Below are 20,292 nucleotides of genomic sequence, written 5' to 3'. Positions count from 1 at the left end.
TCACTTGCAGCCCCTGGACAGACCAGTACTGGACCCCCTGCAGTTTGCTTACCAGGACCACAGAGGGGTGGTCGACGCTATCATCTATCTGCTATACAGAGCCTAATCAAATCTATCTATCTATTATACAATCACTCAGTCAGCCATTTTCCAACCCGCTATATCCTAACACAGGGTGACGGGGGTCTGCTGGAACCAATCCCAGCCAACACAGGGTGAAAGCCCACCACAGGGCACACACACATTTGGATCGCCAATCCACCTAACCTGTATGTCTTTGGGAAGAAACCCACGTAGACACGGGGATAACATGCAAAATCCATAGGTAGGACCCGCGAAGCGAACCCTGGTCTCCTTACTGCGAGGCAGCAGCGCTACCACTGCGCCACCCTGCCGACCCTATTATATAGTGCCTTTCATATCTATTATATAGTGCCTTTCGTATCTGTCTATCTATTTATTTTTCCAATTCCAAAAGGACGTCGTCTCGCATCCTCAGTGCTGCCTCTGTAAGACGTTTGTGACTTAGCTAGTAGACCTACAGAAGAAGCCACCTCTCGTGAGACGATTAGGCGACACTACTTAAAGAACGCTATCTCCTTATGTTTAACTTCACCCTTAAAATGCCCAAGCCTGTCTGCCGCTCACTTTGCCCCCTCTACACACACCCCCTATCAGATTCGACAGACACGGCACCCGCCATTCTTTTCGGAAGAGACTGTTATCCATTCAACCCTCGTCTTGCAAGCACGTGCTTACAGAGCAGCAAATCACAGCACTCCGCTGCCCCCCACTCCAATTCCTGTTACAGCAACTGCGCTTTGCCGGCAGTTTCTACCCAATCAGATCTCGGGTTCCTAATTTTGGCGGAATTCTTCTAGCCTGGATGACGTTCTGCGGGCGGGCTTTGCTCGCATTCGAAGTTATGTGCCAATGAGAACAACTGAGAGGCGTGGTTTGCTTGGCGGGAGTTCCTAGTTTCTAAACAGTTGGCGCTAACTCTAAACCTGCGGAGGAGAAGGTCGCTGCATGCTGGAAGAAGACCTTGTAATATTGAAAAGTGGTTTTTATTTTTTGCGCAACATACAAGACAGGAACAAAAGGTGAGTGTTGTTATCTGCATGCATTTCTAATCGAAGCAGGGCTGTAGCCCCGAGTGTCTTGTTTGAGCTAGTGTGTGTCTGTTCACGTTTCAAAATGTAGAAAGGGGTTAATCATTTAGAAACTTATGCTCAGTGAAAGATACTGTGCAACAATGAATCGAAAAATGAAGCACCGTTCACGCTGCCTTCAGTGCACGTCACACAAGACAAGCTTCAAGTATACGAAATTTGATTTTATTATGTTGTTACAGTTACCGGAACAAAAGGCTTGGGGGTCGTTTTAATTTGAGTTAAGTCTTTTGACTGGCAGGACGACCAAGCTTTTTTTTCAGGGTCAAAGCATCGTGTTCCTATTTAGCCCTACATTGTGAATAAGACATGTCGTCGGGTATTTTTTTGATTAAAAACATGAAATATTAGTAGTATTAGCAGATTGATATTTACCCACAGATATTGCGCGCTTGTTTGTTCAATAGGCCTCCATTCCGGTTGGGGTCTTCCGTGCCACCGACCGGACAACTGAGTATCCGCACTAAACAGTTAACCAGGCGGCTGGTGGGTGCAGTCTCGAGGACCGGGGGCGAAGAGAAAACACTCCCGTGAAGGCAGGCTGAACATGGACACGAACACAAAGCCGGAGAGTGGGTGGTGAGGGAGGGGGGCGCATATGGTCTCCGATCGATTGATATATCTTCTGATACATCGCGTTATCGCAAAGCACACTTGGAATCTTGAATTAGGGTGATAACCTCCAATGCCTGCAAAACGTACGTGCGAAACCCCCACGGAGGTCTTCGAGCACTGGAGTAAGATGGCAGCACTCCCTGCTGGGCCACCATTTCGTTCATCGTTTTTAAGCTTGCTTCACACCGGATGGGGTTTGGGTGTTTGGCCTGCACTCCAGGAATGATTTTTATTCACGTTCTCTGATTGCTTAGAAAATGATTTTCCTTGCCAAGTCTGTTATTGGGGGTCAGTTTCTCTTACTGCCTCAAAATCACGAAGTTACATGTTCAATGTGCCCTCCTGACCCAGAGGGGGACACCACTTGGTTTTTGTATTTTGAGTGCAGACACAGAGCGCTACAAGTACAGCTGATGATTAATTACAAACTGCAGAATTAGTCGATATAAAGATCAATAGCAGCACTGCCTGTGCGCCATCACTTGCACAATATTCGTGTAAAGTGCCTCATTGGCTATAGAGAGGCTTCTTGACACCATATGTTTTATTATTTATATTTATATACACACACACAATAATAATAATAATTCATTACATTTATATAGGGGGGGCAAGGCGCCCAACCCCCGAGTTGTGGCCAGAATATTAGTAAAATCTGTAAATGTATGAAAGAAAAATTATTTATTGGAGTCCAAATCACGAAATTCAATAAATATGTAAAATAAAAAAATTATTTAAGAGTAAAAATCATGAAATGACAATAAAATATTTACTCTTTTACTGATTGGAGTATTCCTGTTAAACTGAGGTCCACTATGCTCGATGAGTATTTTTAAGACACTAAATAAGCGATCCATTCATTTTAACTGACAAAAACCATGACTTTCTTGATATTTCAGTTTATAGTTTAATGTGATGTTAGATTTTCAGATTCTTATTCCGTTTTTAAAGTTCGATAAATTCTGAAAAGAATGATACCAAACATATATATGTAGGTTTTAAAATAAGCCCGATTTAAAGCGTGACAATAAACATTACATAAAATTGTTGCACAAAATCATTTAACTTTTAGGCTTAGGTTTTAATATATATATAGATAGATATATCTATATATAATATCTATCTATATCTACTGTGTGTGTGTACAGTGGTGTGAAAAACTATTTGCCCCCTTCCTGATTTCTTATTCTTTTGCATGTTTGTCACACAAAATGTTTCTGATCATCAAACACATTTAACCATTAGTCAAATATAACACAAGTAAACACAAAATGCAGTTTTTAAATGATGGTTTTATTATTTAGGAAAAAAATCCAAACCTACATGGCCCTGTGTGAAAAAGTAATTGCCCCTTGTTAAAAATCACCTAACTGTGGTGTATCACACCTGAGTTCAATTTCGTAGCCACCCCAGGCCTGATTACTGCCACACCTGTTTCAATCAAGAAATCACTTAAATAGGAGCTGCCTGACACAGAGAAGTAGACCAAAAGCACCTCAAAAGCTAGACATCATGCCAAGATCCAAAGAAATTCAGGAACAAATGAGAACAGAAGTAATTGAGATCTATCAGTCTGGTAAAGGTTATAAAGCCATTTCTAAAGCTTTGGGACTCCAGCGAACCACAGTGAGAGCCATTATCCACAAATGGCAAAAACATGGAACAGTGGTGAACCTTCCCAGGAGTGGCCGGCCGACCAAAATTACCCCAAGAGCAGAGACGACTCATCCGAGAGGTCACAAAGACCCCAGGACAACGTCTAAAGAACTGCAGGCCTCACTTGCCTCAAGGTCAGTGTTCACGACTCCACCATAAGAAAGAGACTGGGCAAAACGGCCTGCATGGCAGATTTCCAAGACGCAAACCACTGTTAAGCAAAAGAACATTAGGGCTCGTCTCAATTTTGCTAAGAAACATCTCAATGATTGCCAAGACTTTTGGGAAAATACCTTGTGGACTGATGAGACAAAAGTTGAACTTTTGGAAGGCAAATGTCCATTACATCTGGCGAAAAGGAACACAGCATTTCAGAAAAGAACATCATACCAACAGTAAAATATGGTGGTGGTAGTGTGATGGTCTGGGGTTGTTTTGCTGCTTCAGGACCTGGAAGGCTTGCTGTGATAGATGGAACCATGAATTCTACTGTCTACCAAAAAATCCTGAAGGAGAATGTCCGCCATCTGTTCGTCAACTCAAGCTGAAGCGATCTTGGGTGCTGCAACAGGACAATGACCCAAAACACACCAGCAAATCCACCTCTGAATGGCTGAAGAAAAACAAAATGAAGACTTTGGAGTGGCCTAGTCAAAGTCCTGACCTGAATCCAATTGAGATGCTATGGCATGACCTTAAAAAGGCGGTTCATGCTAGAAAACCCTCAAATAAAGCTGAATTACAACAATTCTGCAAAGATGAGTGGGCCAAAATTCCTCCAGAGCTGTAAAGACTCATTGCAAGTTATCGCAAACGCTTGATTGCAGTTATTGCTGCTAAGGGTGGCCCAACCAGTTATTAGGTTCAGGGGGCAATTACTTTTTCACACAGGGCCATGTAGGTTTGGATTTTTTTCTCCCTAAATAATAAAACCATCATTTAAAAACTGCATTTTGTGTTTACTTGTGTTATATTTGACTAATGGTTAAATGTGTTTGATGATCAGAAACATTTTGTGTGACAAACATGCAAAAGAATAAGAAATCAGGAAGGGGGCAAATAGTTTTTCACACCACTGTATGTATATGTGTGTGTATTTATATCTAGAGATAGCGAGAGAGAGACTCTTCATGATAATGTTCAAACATCAGTCACATAGTTGAAGTTACGCAGGGGTTGGATCTTCCAACAAGACGAGAACCCAAAACGCAGTTCAAAATCTACAAAGTCATTCATGCAGAGCGAGGAGTACAATGTTCTGGAATGGCCGTCACAGTCCCCTGACTTGAATATCATCGACAATCTATGGGATGATTTGAAGCAGGCCGTCCACGCTCGGCAGCCATCAAATTGAACTGAACTGGAGAGACTGTGTATGGAAGAAGGTCAACAATCCCTCCATCCAGAGTCCAGACGCTCATCGAAGGCTACAGGAGGCGTCCAGAAGCTGTTAGATTTGAAAAGGAGGCTCAGCTAAGTATTGATGTCATATCTCTGACTTATGTCTAATTTTGTTATGATGCATATTGCATATTTTCTGTTAATCCAATACACTTTACGTCACTGCTGAAATCCTCCTGTCTCCATAAGGCATGTCGGATAATTAAAGGAAGTTGCTACTTTGAAAGCTCAGCCAATGAGAAACAAAAATCCACAGAATTAAGAGGGGCTCCCAAACTCTTCATATGACTGTGTATATAGAAATAGAGAGAAACCGTACATAATACTTTCATTTGCCTCCTTCTGTGCCGCACAGTACAGTACAAAGTACCTCGTGGTGTTCATAAGGTGCCCTCAATATTTAAACCCCCCTGACGGTCCATGGGGTGCGCAGAAGAGGATGTCAAGTACTTTAGAAGTTGCCGAGTTGCATGCGCCATTCATAAGGCTCTCTAAAGTGGTGCCCACTGCCATCTCCTGATCGGCGAATGCTGGCACACCTGGCCGATTTTACGTCGGCAAGCCAGCGGGTGCCACACAGTGTAAAGAAGAGCGAGGTACCCCAGGCTGGCGGTTTGTTCGCCCGCTCCCTCCTTGGCACCTTGTCGTTGCGGTCGTCTCTTCACCTTCCGGCCGACCAGAAGAAGGGCAGGGGCTATAGTGGCTTTGTCTCTTGGATTTTGACAGTTTTACCCTCTTCTGGGTGTTTCTCCTTCTCATGTCAGCCCTTTTTGTATTTCCAGCAGTCATGAGGAGGAGCACCAGGGTCCGCTCGCAGAGTACCATCGACTATCCCAAGAAGAAACAGGGCGGCTGCACCCCAAAGGCAGACAAGCCTAAGGTGGCGGAGGGCGAGAGGAAGACCACGGCACTCCCACTGAGCCCCCGGAAAAGAGTGGGTGAGTTGCAGCAGGAGCCTTGGTGACGGTGTGCCCTGTGAAAGGCACTATATGGGCCTGGCGTGGTGGGTGAACAGTGTGTTGTATATTCTTTATTTATTTAATAATTTCAATCGGTGCTGCAAGTGAACTGTGATTCTTAGCACAATGAGAGAAGTCGCAAAATCAACCGGAATGTTCAGGAAAATTATAGAAGGAAAGAAAAACGCCCGATCTAACTCCATTAAGTAGTTCTCTTATGACCGCGGAGAGATGCGCACACAGCCGTTGGATTTTATTTATTATATTTTTAAATATTATACGTACATATACCAGTAACGTGCACTGCACACACTTGACTTGTAGTCTCCGTCCTCTTTCTCTGGACGTTTAGCACTCGTTTGCTCAGAGGTTGATGCGCTTGCTGCTTCCTAAGCAGCTCTTGTTTTCTCCACCCCAGCGGTCCGCTGCTTCTCTTCTTCTGTTGGCATCTTTTCACGTTAAAACTGATGAAGTCACTGTTTGTGTTGCAGTCCATTAGGATGTTTTCCTGAATTTTTCACTTAAGTCTTCAATCTGCATCCAGAATGATTCAAGATATGAAGAGGTAGAGGAAGTGACGGCGAAGGTGGTAGGGATGACAACGGCGTGGTCGCCCTGCTGGCCGCTGCCGAGAGTTGATTCTACAATAAAATAAAATGGGGAATAATCCTGGAGGTCAATCATCACCCCGAAAGCGGACAGTAGACGTCACGTAGTACAAGTGCACCAAACATCAGGTCAATAGTCCAAACGGTTTGCGAGCTGCGGGTGATTTAAAATCCTGGACAGACAAACGGACAGCCGCGGTAGCGTATTATATAAGACGACCAGTCGCCGCGTACTGCACGATAACGTGCCGTGAATACGCTTGACGTGAGCATTCCTAGTTTTCAGACTCTTTCTCTGTACGTTTAGCACTCGTTTACTCAGAGGTTGATGCGCTTGCTGCTTCCTGAGCAGCTCTTGTTTTCTCCATCCTAGCGGCCAGCTTCTTCTCTTATTTCGCCGGCATCTTTTCGCGTTAAAACTGATTAAGTCACTGTTTGTATTGCAATTACTTAATTTTTCACTTGATTTAAGATATGAAGAGATAGGGGAAGTGACTGCAAAGGTGGTAGGGAATGAGAAAGGCGCCACACATGCGCCTGCACCGCCGCCTTGCTGGCCGCTGCCGAGAGTTGATTCTACAATAAAACAAAATAAAAAGAGGAATAACCTTGGAGGTCAATCATTACGCCGAACGCAGATAGTAGACGTCACGTAGTATATGTGTACCAAATTTCAGGTCAATAGTTCAAACGGTTTGCGAGCTACAGGTGACTAAAAATCCTGGACAGACAAACAGACAGACGCGGTAGCATATTATATAAGAAGACCAGTCGCCGCATACTGCTCGATAACGTGCCGTGAATACGCTTGACTTGTAGTCTCCGTCCTCTTTCTCTGGACGTTTAGCACTCGTTTGCTCAGAGGTTGATGCGCCTGCCGCTTCCTGAGCAGCTCTTCTTTTGTCCACCCTAGCAGCCCACTGCTTCTCTTCTTTCGTTGGCGTCTTTTCACGTTAAAACTGATTAAGTCACTGTTTGTGTTGCAATTACTTAGTGTGTTTTCTTTAATTCTTCACTTAAGCTGGCACTTAACTGCATTCAATCTGCCTCAAGAATGATTAGCGAAGGTGGTAGGGAATGAGAACGGCACCCGAACACATGTGCCACACTGCCACCTTGCTGCGCGCTGCCGAGAGTTGATTCTACAATAAAATAAAAAGAGTAATAAACATCATCTCCCCGAAAGCGGACAGTAGACGTCACGTAGTCTATGTGTACCAAATTTCAGGTCAACAGTTCAAACGGTTTGCGAGCTGCGGTTGATTTAAAATCCTGGACAGACAAATGGACAGCCATGGTAGCGTATTATATAAGACGACCTGTCGCCGCGTACTGCACGATAACGTGCCGTGAATACGCTTGACGTGAGCATTCCTAGTTTTCAGACTCTTTCTCTGTACGTTTAGCACTCGTTTGCTCAGAGGTTGATGCGCTTGCTGCTTCCTGAGCAGCTCTTGTTTTCTCCATCCTAGCGGCCCGCTTCTTCTCTTGCGAGCTACGGGTGATTTAAAATCCTGGACAGACAAACGGACAGCCGCGGTAGCGTATTATATAAGAAGAAGATAGAGATGACGGCGGGCTGCACGGTTGTGAGTTTGCTCCTCCCTACGTGTTCTCCCCGTGTCTGTGTGGGGTTTCCTCCCACAGTCCAAAGACATGCAGGTGAGGTGTATTGGCGATCCTAAATTGTCCCTGGTGTGTGCTTGGTGTCTGGCGCCCTGCCCGGGGTTTGTTCCTGCCTTGTGCCCTGTGTTGGCTGGGATTGGTTCCTGCAGACCCCTGTGAAGGTTGAGGAGGGGATGACGGCAGCCCCAGCACTGCCCCCTGCTGGCCACCGCTCCTAACGTCCCTCAATTCCTCACATCGTCACCCACTGACTCCTGTGCCAGTTCTGCACACCACACCCTGAACTCCCAGACTCTTGACGTGGCGGCTTATCAATCGTTTTTCATGCCCTAAGAGATTGGAATTTTGTGTTTGTGGACATTTTTAATGTGTCTGTTTAGCCCAAATGTCCATGTGTAACATGAGTGTGAGCAGAACAGACGCACACGCACACACACACACACATACACACACACGCGCTTAGGTCATTCCTAGTGAGAAGTGAGGTGTATGTAAGTGCAGAAAAAATGGAAAAGTGCGTGCAGGCGCCATCTAGTGGCTGTGGTTGAGCGTGAGCAGAGCTGACTGCTCCATACGCACACACAGAGGTGTTCTGCTTGTGAGCTGCTTGTGGTCTTTAGGACATAAAAACAACCTGAAGACTCCCTAGCAGGTCTTGATGAAGACGGGCCAACACTGCAAATATTGACTCTTTGAATAAACTTCACGTCCTTGTCAATAAAGGCCTCTGAAACTTCTGAAATGCTTGTAATTCTGCTTCAGTACACCAGAGAAACATCTCTCTGTTATGGAAGGAGGGGGCGAGACGAGACTTTCTCAGAGAGACCCTTTCATGTCCCTGCGAGACGAGACTTTGTGCCAAGAGATTTAACCGGGCACGGGGCTGGAAATAAAAGACAAAGAGTAGATGACAAAGTAGAACGTCGTAAAGAGTTTAAAAAGGTGGCACGATACTCGTGCAGAGCAGGTTAGAGATAACGAAAGTACTAAAATTCGAAAGTCTCGAAAAGTAAAGACCGCATTAGTGCTAACGAACGGAAGTTATAACTCGGTGAAATAACGGAAATTAAATGGATTCGGTTTTAAACTTTAAGTCGGAGACTTGTCGATGGTCTAATTCGTGTTGCCATCGGGGGAAAAAAGTAGTGTTCCTTCCCAGTGAAGCGGCGTATCCGGGAGAATTAAAAGATCTGTTGTTTGGTGAACGTGAAATCCGCCAACATGAGCGTGTGGCTGGCATGAAGCGCAGGCCGGCGGGTTGGTGAGCGAAGCCCAGAGTCTGACAAAGATCTAAAAACACCGAAGCAGCAGACTTTGGGAAAGCCGACACTTGGGTCGTTCTCAGAAGTTATGCCGCCGCTGTCCCCTCCAAGGTAAGCGAAGGAGTTCAGGTCGGTTTATTAGCAACTTCAACCACTGGGGTTCAACTGACATCCTTGTGGTGGTCCGCGGTGGTCTAGAATCGTGCTGACTAAACCAAGTGCGCCATTGTGTTTACGATCCAAGATAAAACAATGAATCCAGTAAAAAAAAAATAATAATAATAATGGCAACTGGGGTTGATCTGGGGGTCACAGAGGGGAGATATCATAGATAGCCTATATAGATTATAAACAGGGGATCTGGGATATAGAGATTGGTCCTTGTTTTGGTCCTTGTTGGGCACCGTCCATTGTATTTAATCAGGCCGCACTCCGTGATGCCACGCTGTATTACAGTCCAAGGGGTTCATTTGGGGTCCTTGTAGGGCGCAGTCCAGAGACTTGCTGATTGTTTTGTTTAGGACCCCTTTATTTGTGGCGTTGCCATTTACTGCAGTCGTAGCTAAACAACAGAGACCTGTCAAAACATGTGTTTGGCTTTGAGGTGGCGTAGAGTTGCGTCTTTAATTTATTTATTTATTTTTCCCCCCCTGTTTTTAGGTGATGACAATGCATGCAACCTTCCCCCTACAATGCTGGGCTCCCCGCCGAAACAAAGCCGAAAGGAGAACTCACTGCTGGCAACCCCTTTGTCTCCCAGGAGGCCTTGCAAACCCATACTGGGAGAGAATGAGCCCCCCGCGTTCATCCTGTCCCCTAAGAAGATGGTGGCTGGGGCGCCTTCTCCCTCAAGATTGCAGTCTCCACCGCGGGCCCCGGTTGGCGCTCTCTCACCAATTCGAAGTCCCCCCCAGCTGGGCTCTCCGTGGCGTGACCGGCCTGCTGGAGGCCAAGCTGGGGACAGGGTCCCAGTGGTGCTGTCACCGCGGCGCAATCTGTCTGGGCTCCTCTCCTCCCTCCCCGGCCCCTCACAGGCGGAGTTTGCTCGGGGTCTTCTGGCTACGCCGCTCTCCCCTGTCCGATTAGCACCCAAGTCTGATCTGACCGAGGACAACTCCTTCCGCCTGAGCCCCCTCAAGAAAGGCTCTCCAAAGCAGACCCTGCCGGGTGTGTTGTCTCCAAAGCGAGGTGTCCAGGAGGGACAGGAAAAGCTCGGGTCTCCTAATCGCTCGCCCAGCTACCGCCAGCAGCAGGAGACCCCAAGCCGCTCCCCACGTGTATTTGAGAAGGACAGGAAGGCCCCCGTGATCCAGCTCTTTAAACAGGAAGGTAAGAGGCCTGCTACACGGGTGGGTCGGGGTGGCGACTGCTGGCTTTGTCTAACCCTTGTGCCATTTTTTTCGTAGGGTCTTGTTACCAGAAGACCAAGCAGGCGCTGAACACGGCCCTCCCAGAGCGCCTCCTGTCTCGCGAGAAGGAAACCGAAGCGATCCGCACCTTCATAACGAAGCACGTTGGCAAGAAGCAGACTGCCAGCCTGTACATCTCCGGCGCCCCAGGGACGGGCAAGACGGCGTGCCTCAGCCGCATACTTCACGACTTCAAGGTGAGTGAGCCCTTCTGTCACGCCAGGGCCTTCCCTCTTTTTTTTGGGGGGGGTCTTTTAGCTGACCTGCTCAGGATGACGTGTTGTGTGGGAGGTCTGACCTGGCGATCGAACGTCTTCATCACAAGACCTCCATTGCCTTTTCTGTGCTTTGTGTGTTCCTTGTACACGTCTGCTCATCCATGTGCCCAGTTGTTACTGTGGGGGCACATCCAGACGAGCAGGGGGTGGTCCTGACGCTCTCTAGTGTCTGTTTTGCAGGATGAGCTAAACGGTGTCCAGTGCATCTTTGTCAACTGCATGTCCCTGAGGAGCTCCCAGGCTGTATTCCCACTGGTGGCGGAAAAGCTCGCCGTCACGGCGAAAAGTCGCCCTGCTGGGAAGGACATCGGGAAGAAGCTGGAGAAATTAGTGACCAGTCCTGGAGCCCCAGTGTGAGTACTTCACCTTCATCATCCTCATCCTCATCATAATGATGAATCACATTTCTATAGCGCTGTTCTCACAACCACAACATTTATTGGATGGATGGATTTTTTTTTTCTTGGACTCTTCAGTGTGTGTTAAACTGTCTTCAGAGGAAAGTAGCTTTTAATCTTATGAGATTTTTAAAATTTTATAAAATGTAAAAAAAAAAAAAAAAACACACAGGCTCATATTCATTTTGCTGCGGTGGGCTGGCGCCCTGCCCGGGGTTTGTTTCCTGCCTTGCGCCGTGTGTTGGCTGGGATTGGCTCCAGCAGACCCCCGTGACCCTGTAGTTAGGATATAGCGGGCTGGATGATGGATATTCATTTTGATTTGGCAGCACTGCTGCTTCCAGTGGGTGGCACGGTGGCTGCTGCCTCGCAGTTGGGCGACTCGGGTTCGCTTCCCGGTCCTCCCCGCGTGGAGTCTGCATGTTCTCCCCGTGTCTGTGTGGGTTTCCTCCCACAGTCCAAAGACATGCGGATTAGGCGCATTGGCCATCTTAAATTGTGCTTGGTGTGCGTGCCCTGCAGTGGGCTGGCGCCCTGCCCCAGGATTTGTTCCTGCCTTGCGCTCTGTGTTGGCTGGGATTGGCTCCAGCAGACCCCCGTGACCCTGTGTTAGGATATAGCGGGCTGGATAATGACGGACTGCTTTCAGTGAGGGCTCCTCATCCACCATTCGGTTGCTGACCTCTGCTTTCCGTTCTTTCAGCCTCCTCATCCTGGACGAGATGGATCAGCTCGACAGCAAAGGCCAGGATATCCTCTACACCATCTTTGAGTGGCCATGGCTAGAAAACTCGCGCCTCTGCCTTATCGGTGAGTGACACGTGCCCTGTCCAGATTTGACGTCCCCTCGTCACGCCAGCCTTAACAGACTCGTTTTCTGCCCCCTTGCAGGGATTGCCAACGCCCTGGATCTGACGGACCGCATCCTCCCTCGTTTGCAAGCCCGACCCGGGTGCAAGCCACAGCTGCTCAACTTTGCTCCATACACCCGGCAGCAGTTGGCAGAGATTGTCCAGGACCGTCTGACGCAGGTGAGACTCTTGCCCACGTTCCCTGTCTTTCTACCATAAAACTTTGCGAATGGGATGGAGTCGCCTTCTTTACGTGACCCCCTTGACCTTTACAAACGTGTCTGTTCCACTTTCTGGCACTCAGGTATCTGGGGAGCTGGTGCTCGATGCCATGGCCATACAGTTCTGTGCCCGGAAGGTGTCTGCCGTGTCTGGAGATGCCCGGAAGGCGTTGGACATTTGCCGGTGAGTGTCACTTTTCTTCTCTGAGTCAATGGGCGCTCTGATTGGGGGTCTCAAGAGACTGAGTGAGGGGTCCGAGTGTCCTGATAAAAACCATCATCCGGGTCTTTAGTGACCTCTTGGGCACGGCCATCAGCAGTGTGTCGACCTCGTCGAGAGGTTTACTTACCTTGGCAGTGACATTCATGACTCTGGTGACTCTTCCTATGAAGTCAGTAGACTGATTTGGAGAGCATGGGGGGTCCTGAGGTCGCTGGATAGGGGTCTGTGACGATCCTGATATCTGCAAAAGGACAAAGGTCCAAGTTTTTAGAGTCCTGGTGCTCCCCGTTTGTGAGACATGGGCGCTATCCAGTGACCTGACGTGAAGACTGGACTCCTTTGGTGTCTCTTCAGTGGGTCCTTGGGCACCGCTGGTTTGACTTTGTGTTGCTCATGGAGTCCGAGTGAGGCACATGACCCGCATTGTGAGGGGAGCGGGAGTTACGACACTATATAGCCATGTGGTGCGACTCCCTGAGGGTGGTCCGGCTCATTGTTGAGGACCCGAGTAGCTGGACCAGGCCAAGGGGGACACCCACATAACAAATGGCTGCGGCAGATAGAGGGTCATTTCTGGAGGGTGGGACTGGACTGTGTGTCTGCCGGGGGTTTGACAACCAGGATCCTGAGCTGTTTCGTCATGTGGTGGGTGTGGCAACACGCTGTACCAGTGCATGCCCCCCAAACCTGTCTTGTCACTTTTCCTCGCCCTTCTCAATCACACAGACGGTGTGACCGGGGGACATTCAGCATATCCTTCAAATGGTTGTGTTTGTCACTAATATATACAAACCGGATTCCAAAAAAGTTGGGACAATAAACAAATTGTGAATAAAAACTGAATGCAATGATGTGGAGATGGCAAATGTCAATATTTTATTTGTAATAGAACGTAGATGACAGATCAAACGTTTAATCCGAGTAAATGTATCATTTTAAAGGAAAAATCTGTTGATTCAAAATTTCACGGTGTCAACAAATCCCAAAAAAGTTGGGACAAGTAGCAATAAGAGGCTGGAAAAAGTCAATTTGAGCATAACGAAGAGCTGGAAGACCAATAAACACTAATTAGGTCAATTGGCAACATGATTGGGTATAAAAAGAGCTTCTCAGAGTGGCAGTGTCTCTCAGATGTCATCGCCAAGATGGGTAGAGGATCACCAATTCCCACAATGTTGCGCAGAAAGATAGTGGAGCAATATCAGAAAGGTGTTACCCAGCGAAAAATTGCAAAGACTTTGCATCTATCATCATCAACTGTGCATAACATCATCCGAAGATTCAGAGAATCTGGAACAATCTCTGTGCGTAAGGGTCAAGGCCGTAAAACCATACTGGATGCCCGTGATCTCCGGCCCTTAAACGACACTGCACCACAAACAGGAATGCTACTGTAAAGGAAATCACAGAATGGGCTCAGGAATACTTCCAGAAACCATTGTCAGTGAACACAATCCACCGTGCCATCCGCCGTTGCCAGCTGAAACTCTACAGTGCAAAGAAGAAGCCATTTCTAAGCAAGATCCACAAGCTCAGGCGTTGTCACTGGGCCAGGGATCATTTAAAATGGAGTGTGGCAAAATGGAAGACTGTTCTGTGGTCAGACGAGTCACGATTCAAGTTCTTTTGGAAATCTGGGACGCCATGTCATCCGGACCAAAGAGGACAAGGACAACCCAAGTTGTTATCAACGCTCAGTTCAGAAGCCTGCATCTCTGATGGTATGGGGTTGCATGAGTGCGTGTGGCATGGGCAGCTTGCATGTCTGGAAAGGCACCATCAATGCAGAAAAATATATTCAGGTTCTAGAACAACATATGCTCCCATCCAGACGTCATCTCTTTCAGGGAAGACCCTGCATTTTTCAACAAGATAATGCCAGACCACATTCTGCATCAATCACAACATCATGGCTGCGTAGGAGAAGGATCCGGGTACTGAAATGGCCAGTCTGCAGTCCAGATCTTTCACCTATAGAGAACATTTGGCGCATCATAAAGAGGAAGGTGCGACAAAGAAGGCCCAAGACGATTGAACAGTTAGAGGCCTGTATTAGACAAGAATGGGAGAGCATTCCTATTTCTAAACTTGAGAAACTGGTCTCCTCGGTCCCCAGACGTCTGTTGAGTGTTGTAAGAAGAAGGGGAGATGCCACACAGTGGGGAAAATGGCCTTGTCCCAACTTTTTTGGGATTTGTTGACACTATGAAATTCTGAATCAACATATTTTTCCCTTAAAATGATACATTTTCTCAGTTTAAACTTTTGTTCCGTGATTTATGTTCTATTCTGAATAAAATATTAGAAGTTGGCACCTCCACATCACTGCATTCAGTTTTTATTCACGATTTGTATAGTGTCCCAACGTTTTTGGAATCCGGTTTGTAATTAGGCCCTTTTTCTACTTTGGAGATTTCTGACCACTTCTTGTGCCCCCCTTCTGTAGGAGAGCAGTGGAAATCGTGGAGTCCGATGTCCGAAGTCAGACAGTACTGAAGCCCCCAAAGAGTAAGTGCCTCACACCCAGAAGTCCCTGAGCATCGTCACCTGTAAAGACCACTTTATTCTGCATTGTACCTTTTTGACATGATAGCCTCGCTAAGGCGCTATATGTGCTTATTTTCGGTGGGTGGTGAAGGGGGCTTATCTTTGGGTCAGGCCATCATGGGTGTTGTTTTAGCAGTCTGGTCTAGGGGGGTGTTGGGGGGTCACCATTTATTGCACTGCTGCTTTGCCTTTGACGTTCAGCATTTGCTTGGTGACCAGGATTGACGTCACACTTACTTGTTTTACCTCCGAGTGAATAACTCGAGTGGCTCACTATGGAAAGGCGCCATAAAAAGTGAACCCCCTCCTTTTTCTACTGGTTTTATTGTATTTATTTTTTTCTGCGACGATGGCACTTTATTTACGCGAGTCTGCTGTCGTCCTCTTTAGGCGCCTCCCCAGTCAAGTCTCCAAACATGCCAAAGAAGGTGAGCCTGCCCCACGTGTCCCGTGTGCTGTCGGAAGTCTACGGGGACCGCATGGCGGGGGGCACCAACGGTTCAGGGGCCGAGTCCTTCCCCCTCCAGCAAAAGCTGCTCATTTGCTCCATGCTGCTGCTCATGCGACGTGACAAAGTGAAGGAGGTCACCTTGGGGAAGGTACGTGACGGCCGACCTGCGTCTTTGGGGCTGGCAAACGCTTCTACCCTTTTTTTCTACCATGATAGGACACCTCTCTCTTTCATTCTTCATTTTGTGCTGTCTGAATGTTTTGCATTTTATTGCCTTCTTGAAAACTTACAATTCTGTGTTGGCATATTTGGTCTTCTAGCTCCATGAGACTTACAGCAAAGTGTGCCGCAAACAGCAGATGGTGGCTGCTGGCCAGTCGGAGTGCCTCTCCCTGTGCAGCCTCTTGGAGTCCCGGGGCATCTTTGGTCTCAAGAAAGCAAAGGAAGCTCGTCTCAATAAGGTGAGTCAGTGTCGGGGCTGGGGGGGGCACAAATCGCCATGTTGTACACGTCCCACTTGGGCATCCCATGCCAAGCCTATCATCATCATCATCTGCATCCTTCCAGAGCAGCTTCTGGGTTGTTGGTCCTTCCCAGGGTCACTCGGACATTGGTGCGTCCAATGAAATCTCTCCCCTTGTTGACCTTTGTCCTGCTGGGTGGGGTTTAATGTTCCAGTCTAAAATGTTTGGTGGGGCTTCCCAAGATCTCGGCAGCCCCAGGTGGTTACCGTCATGTACTTCAAGGACCAAGGATGGTCACTCGTGATGCGCACATGCAGGTGTGATTTTTATTTGAACACATATAAATTTACGCAGTTAGTCGTTCACACCGTTTGTGAAGGGGCTTCCTCGAAGGATGTGTGACGTGGCCTGGAGACTTGAAGGCAGCTGTGACCTCTGAGGCAGAACTTGTTTAGAGTTGGGGGGCGGGGGGGTCATTAGATGACCAAAAATGGGACTTGAATGAAGCGTCCAAACGGGATTAAGGCTTCTATTTGGGTGAATGTACACCTCTAAGCCTCGGGGGGGCGGACCCTCTCCCGTCCCATGGCTGTAGGTCTTTTGTTCCAACCAGTTTCACAAGCAGCAAATCCATTATTTTTTTACTTGATCTCCATCTTGAGATGTCTGGCCTACCAATGTGAGAAGTCGCGTCTCTCTTTAATTGTATTGTATTGGCGCTTACTATGCTGATTAAGGGCTGCTGTTTACCATCATCCCCCGGGTTTACTCTCTCAAGAAGGTTCAAGATTATATTATATAGTATTTCTACTGAATTGTCAATATAGATCTCTGTTTTAATCCTTATATGCCACTGCTGGGGGGCTTGTGGACCCCAAATCCCCCAGTGCCGTAAATATGGCGCCATCTTTCTGATAAGATGTAAAGCCGAGGTGCTGACTCTCTGTGGTCATAAAAGACCCCTGGGTATCCTTTGTAGAGAGTAGGGTGTATTCTGCCCATCACGGCCTCCCCGTGTGTAACTGGCAGTCTCTCTCATCACTTCACCACCATACAGTTAATGTGTGATGAGCATGCTGGCGCAAAAATGGCTGCCGTCGCATCATCCAGGTGGGTGCTGCACGTTCGTGGTGGTCAAAAAGTGGCTGCTCACCCACTAAAGCTTTTGGAGTAGCGAGAAAAGCGCTATATAAATGTAAGGAATTCTTATTCCTGTTAACTCTGTCATGTGGCACAGAAAAAGGTGTGAGCTGAACCCCGCCGGCAGGTTGGTACGCAGTCACGTAGTTTAACATGCCCACCGCTATAAATGTAGATGGGGATAGAGAGATGGAGGGGTAGGGAGAGAGAGAAGAGAGAAACGGAGGCGTAGGGGGGAGAGAGAGAGAGAGGGGGTAGGGATAGATAGATAGAGAGAGAGAGAGAGAGGGGGGTAGAGAGAGAGAGAGAGAGGTAGAGAGACACGGAGGGGTAGAGAGAGAGAAGAGCGAAACGGAGGGATAGAGAGAGAGAGGGGGGTAGAGAGAGAGAGAGAGAGAGGGGTGGGGGAGAGAGAGAGAGACGGGGGGGGGAGAGAGAGAGAGAGAGAGAGAGGGGTAGGGTGAGAGAGATGGATATCTTTTTTTTACTACTTGAAATTTTGCCGGTCCGGTGACGTGATTAGCAGCAGCCGTCAGCAAAGTTAAACTGATCCTGTGACCTGAAGTGGCGTAACGTGACATCGGCTTAACCCTTAAACCTGTGGAATCCGCTATAGTCATTTCCCAGTGCAATTTGCCAGCACGCCGGAGCTGATCAGTCCGTGCCGTCCATTCTTTGAGCAGTCAGTTTGACCACTGGCGCCCCCTGCAGCCTCACTGTCCCTAGGATTCACCTGCTGCACTAGACTAGCCTGCCAGCGTCGGCGCTTACCTCTGTGTGTTTGTGTGCAGCCAGTTCAAGCTCAGTTGGCTCGGTGATTTACTGAATTTTATCAATGGCGTCCGTTGCACTTTGTACACCTTGTTGTTCCAGTATTTGTATTTTTTTTTTTAATAGTTTTTACAGTTCATTGGCAGTATGTGAAATGGTCAGCATTACAGTAATTGTGATGCTCTTTGCATGGTAAATGTGTTCCATTCAAATTTCCCTTTTTCTTTGAATTGTGATGTTTACTTAGGTTCAGGAAAATAATTTGCCGTCGGGGTTGCATTAAACCCCCAGTATGTGGCAGTTTAAGGGTTAAGCAGACTAGTAAAGGTGGCACTGAAGTTGTCTCCTTTACCATTCAGTGTTTAACATTTGGGTGGGAACGATGGAGCAAACTCTCCCGAAAAGAGTTACAGCAACAAAACAAAAAAAAAAAGACAATGGAAGCTTGAGCTTCAGAATTTGAGGGGAAAAAAAATGCAAATTTCAGAACTGGAGAACAAAAATGAGCGACAAATTTCGCCAAACATAGGAATGATGGTGGGGGGTAAACCTGACTTGGAATCCGTGGGGTTGTGTTCTTCCCCGATGGCCTGCGACTTTGGTCGAGTTCCACCATTTTGGGTCTTCTGTGGATCTGGACGTGTGTAGCCCCCCATTTGTGTCTTAACTCGGAATGTCAAGTTCTCGCTCGGTGCCGTTCCTTCCAGGTCTACCCGAGTAGCGGTGAGCTGAGCGCGCAGGTTGGGTCATTTCATTGGACTCTCAACATTTTAAACTGACGCGATGCAGCAGCGTGACCCTTGTTAGCACTGCGGTGGGCCCGTTTTTAACAATTTGGGAGATGTGCTCTTATTGTAGAACACCAAGGTGGCGCCGTGCCTGATCCTTTCTGCCATTGTGACCTCACTGTCTTTCTTTGTTTGTTTTTATTTTATTTATTTATTTTTGTTTGTTTATTTTATTTATATTTTTTTTCCCCTCCACTCCATCAGATTACACTCAAGTTAGAAGAGAGCGACGTCGAGCACGCCCTCAAGGACAAAGTGCTCATGGGCAGCGTTCTGGAAAGCGGACTCCTCTGAAGCTCGTTCTGAGAGACTGGGATGTGCGTTTCGAGTTGTCTGGTTGTTCCTGTAGATATGGGTTTTGGGGTTCAAGTCCAGTTAGACAGGTCTGGACGTTCCTTCTGACCCACCAAGAGTAGAGCAATGTGAGGCCTGCAGGTCTGCGGTGAACGGTTGATGGAGGTTTTTATTTCTCTCTCCCGCCGTGCCAAATCATTTGATTTCAAGACGTGACGTTGGCGAGTTTGCCGCTGCCCTTTCATTTCGGCCTTGACTGAGTCATGTCATCGTGTTGCAGGTCGACCAGTTTTTCAGATGTGGCATTGGTTTTTAATTCTGTCCTGAAAAGGGGGTATGTTTGTGTTACCCCCTCCCCTAAACACACTCGGGCCTTTTTATCAGTTTTTATTTATTTTATTTTACAGTTTTATGTGTTCTTTCTTTAATAAAGATTTTATTTTTTTGATCTGCTTTGTGTCCGTTTCCCTCCCCTGACGTTGTCTTTCTCGTTTCTATGTAATATTTCTTGCCTATTTAATGATTCACACCCCGTCCCTATGGTAGCTGCTCATTCAGGTCAACACAACTAACTTGCTGTTTTTTACAGTAGGCGAGCTGATTAACCATTGAATGAATGAATGTGGGCCCATAGCGTAGTAGGTAGGATACCAGACTTGGAAAAATTGCCAAATCGGTACCCACTTCTGACTTGTTGGGGTGACTCAGAGAGAGAGAGTCGCCTGCATCTGAAAGAATTTGATCTACAAATGTCAGAAAGAAACAAACAAAACGGTTCACCCCTCCGTCTGATGGGCACGGGCAGCATAGTGCAGTGAGGGAGGGAGGAAGGAAGGCTTCAGACTGGAAACCCCCCCAAGGAATGCAAGGTGAACCTCTTCCAGTTGTTAACAGAAGTCATTCTGTAGTTCATTTTCTAGTCCAGAATAGGGTCCAAGAGAGGCTAACGACTGGTAAGTTCTGAGGTTGCAGGTTCAAATCCCACTAGTGCCACCACTGTGTGACCCTGAGCCCAAGTCGCTTGACCCGCCAGTGCTGCAGTTGGAAAAACCAAAACGCGGGGAGATTTGGTCCAAGTCTCAGCTGTCCGCTTCAAATTTGTTGCCCCAATTGGAGGGGGATCAGGTTTACTTCAACCCTGATTGGCTGCCTTCATCC

General features: G+C 47.4%; 1 protein-coding gene across 2 annotated transcripts; it reads left to right on the top strand.

Annotated features, from left to right (window-relative positions):
- The first annotated feature begins 903 nt into the window (after positions 1-903).
- cdc6 (cell division cycle 6 homolog (S. cerevisiae)) lies at positions 904-19,565 on the top strand. Of its 2 annotated transcripts, none has more exons than XM_039740379.1 (12): positions 904-1,103; positions 5,630-5,782; positions 9,960-10,628; positions 10,706-10,905; positions 11,167-11,339; positions 12,088-12,194; positions 12,276-12,415; positions 12,540-12,640; positions 15,126-15,187; positions 15,617-15,825; positions 15,998-16,138; positions 19,045-19,565. In XM_039740379.1, the coding sequence occupies exons 2-12, from the start codon at positions 5,632-5,634 to the stop codon at positions 19,132-19,134; spliced, it is 2,043 nt and encodes a 680-aa protein (XP_039596313.1). In that variant the 5' UTR covers positions 904-1,103; positions 5,630-5,631; the 3' UTR covers positions 19,135-19,565. The 2 variants fall into 2 exon arrangements, with proteins under 2 accessions (XP_039596313.1, XP_039596312.1); XM_039740378.1 differs by having other exon boundaries at positions 905-1,103; positions 5,627-5,782.
- The last annotated feature ends 727 nt before the right edge of the window (positions 19,566-20,292 follow it).

The sequence above is a fragment of the Polypterus senegalus genome, chromosome 17 (genome assembly GCF_016835505.1).
Source record: "Polypterus senegalus isolate Bchr_013 chromosome 17, ASM1683550v1, whole genome shotgun sequence".
Lineage (NCBI taxonomy): Eukaryota > Metazoa > Chordata > Cladistia > Polypteriformes > Polypteridae > Polypterus > Polypterus senegalus.
This window is presented reverse-complemented; position numbering and strand designations above follow the sequence as displayed.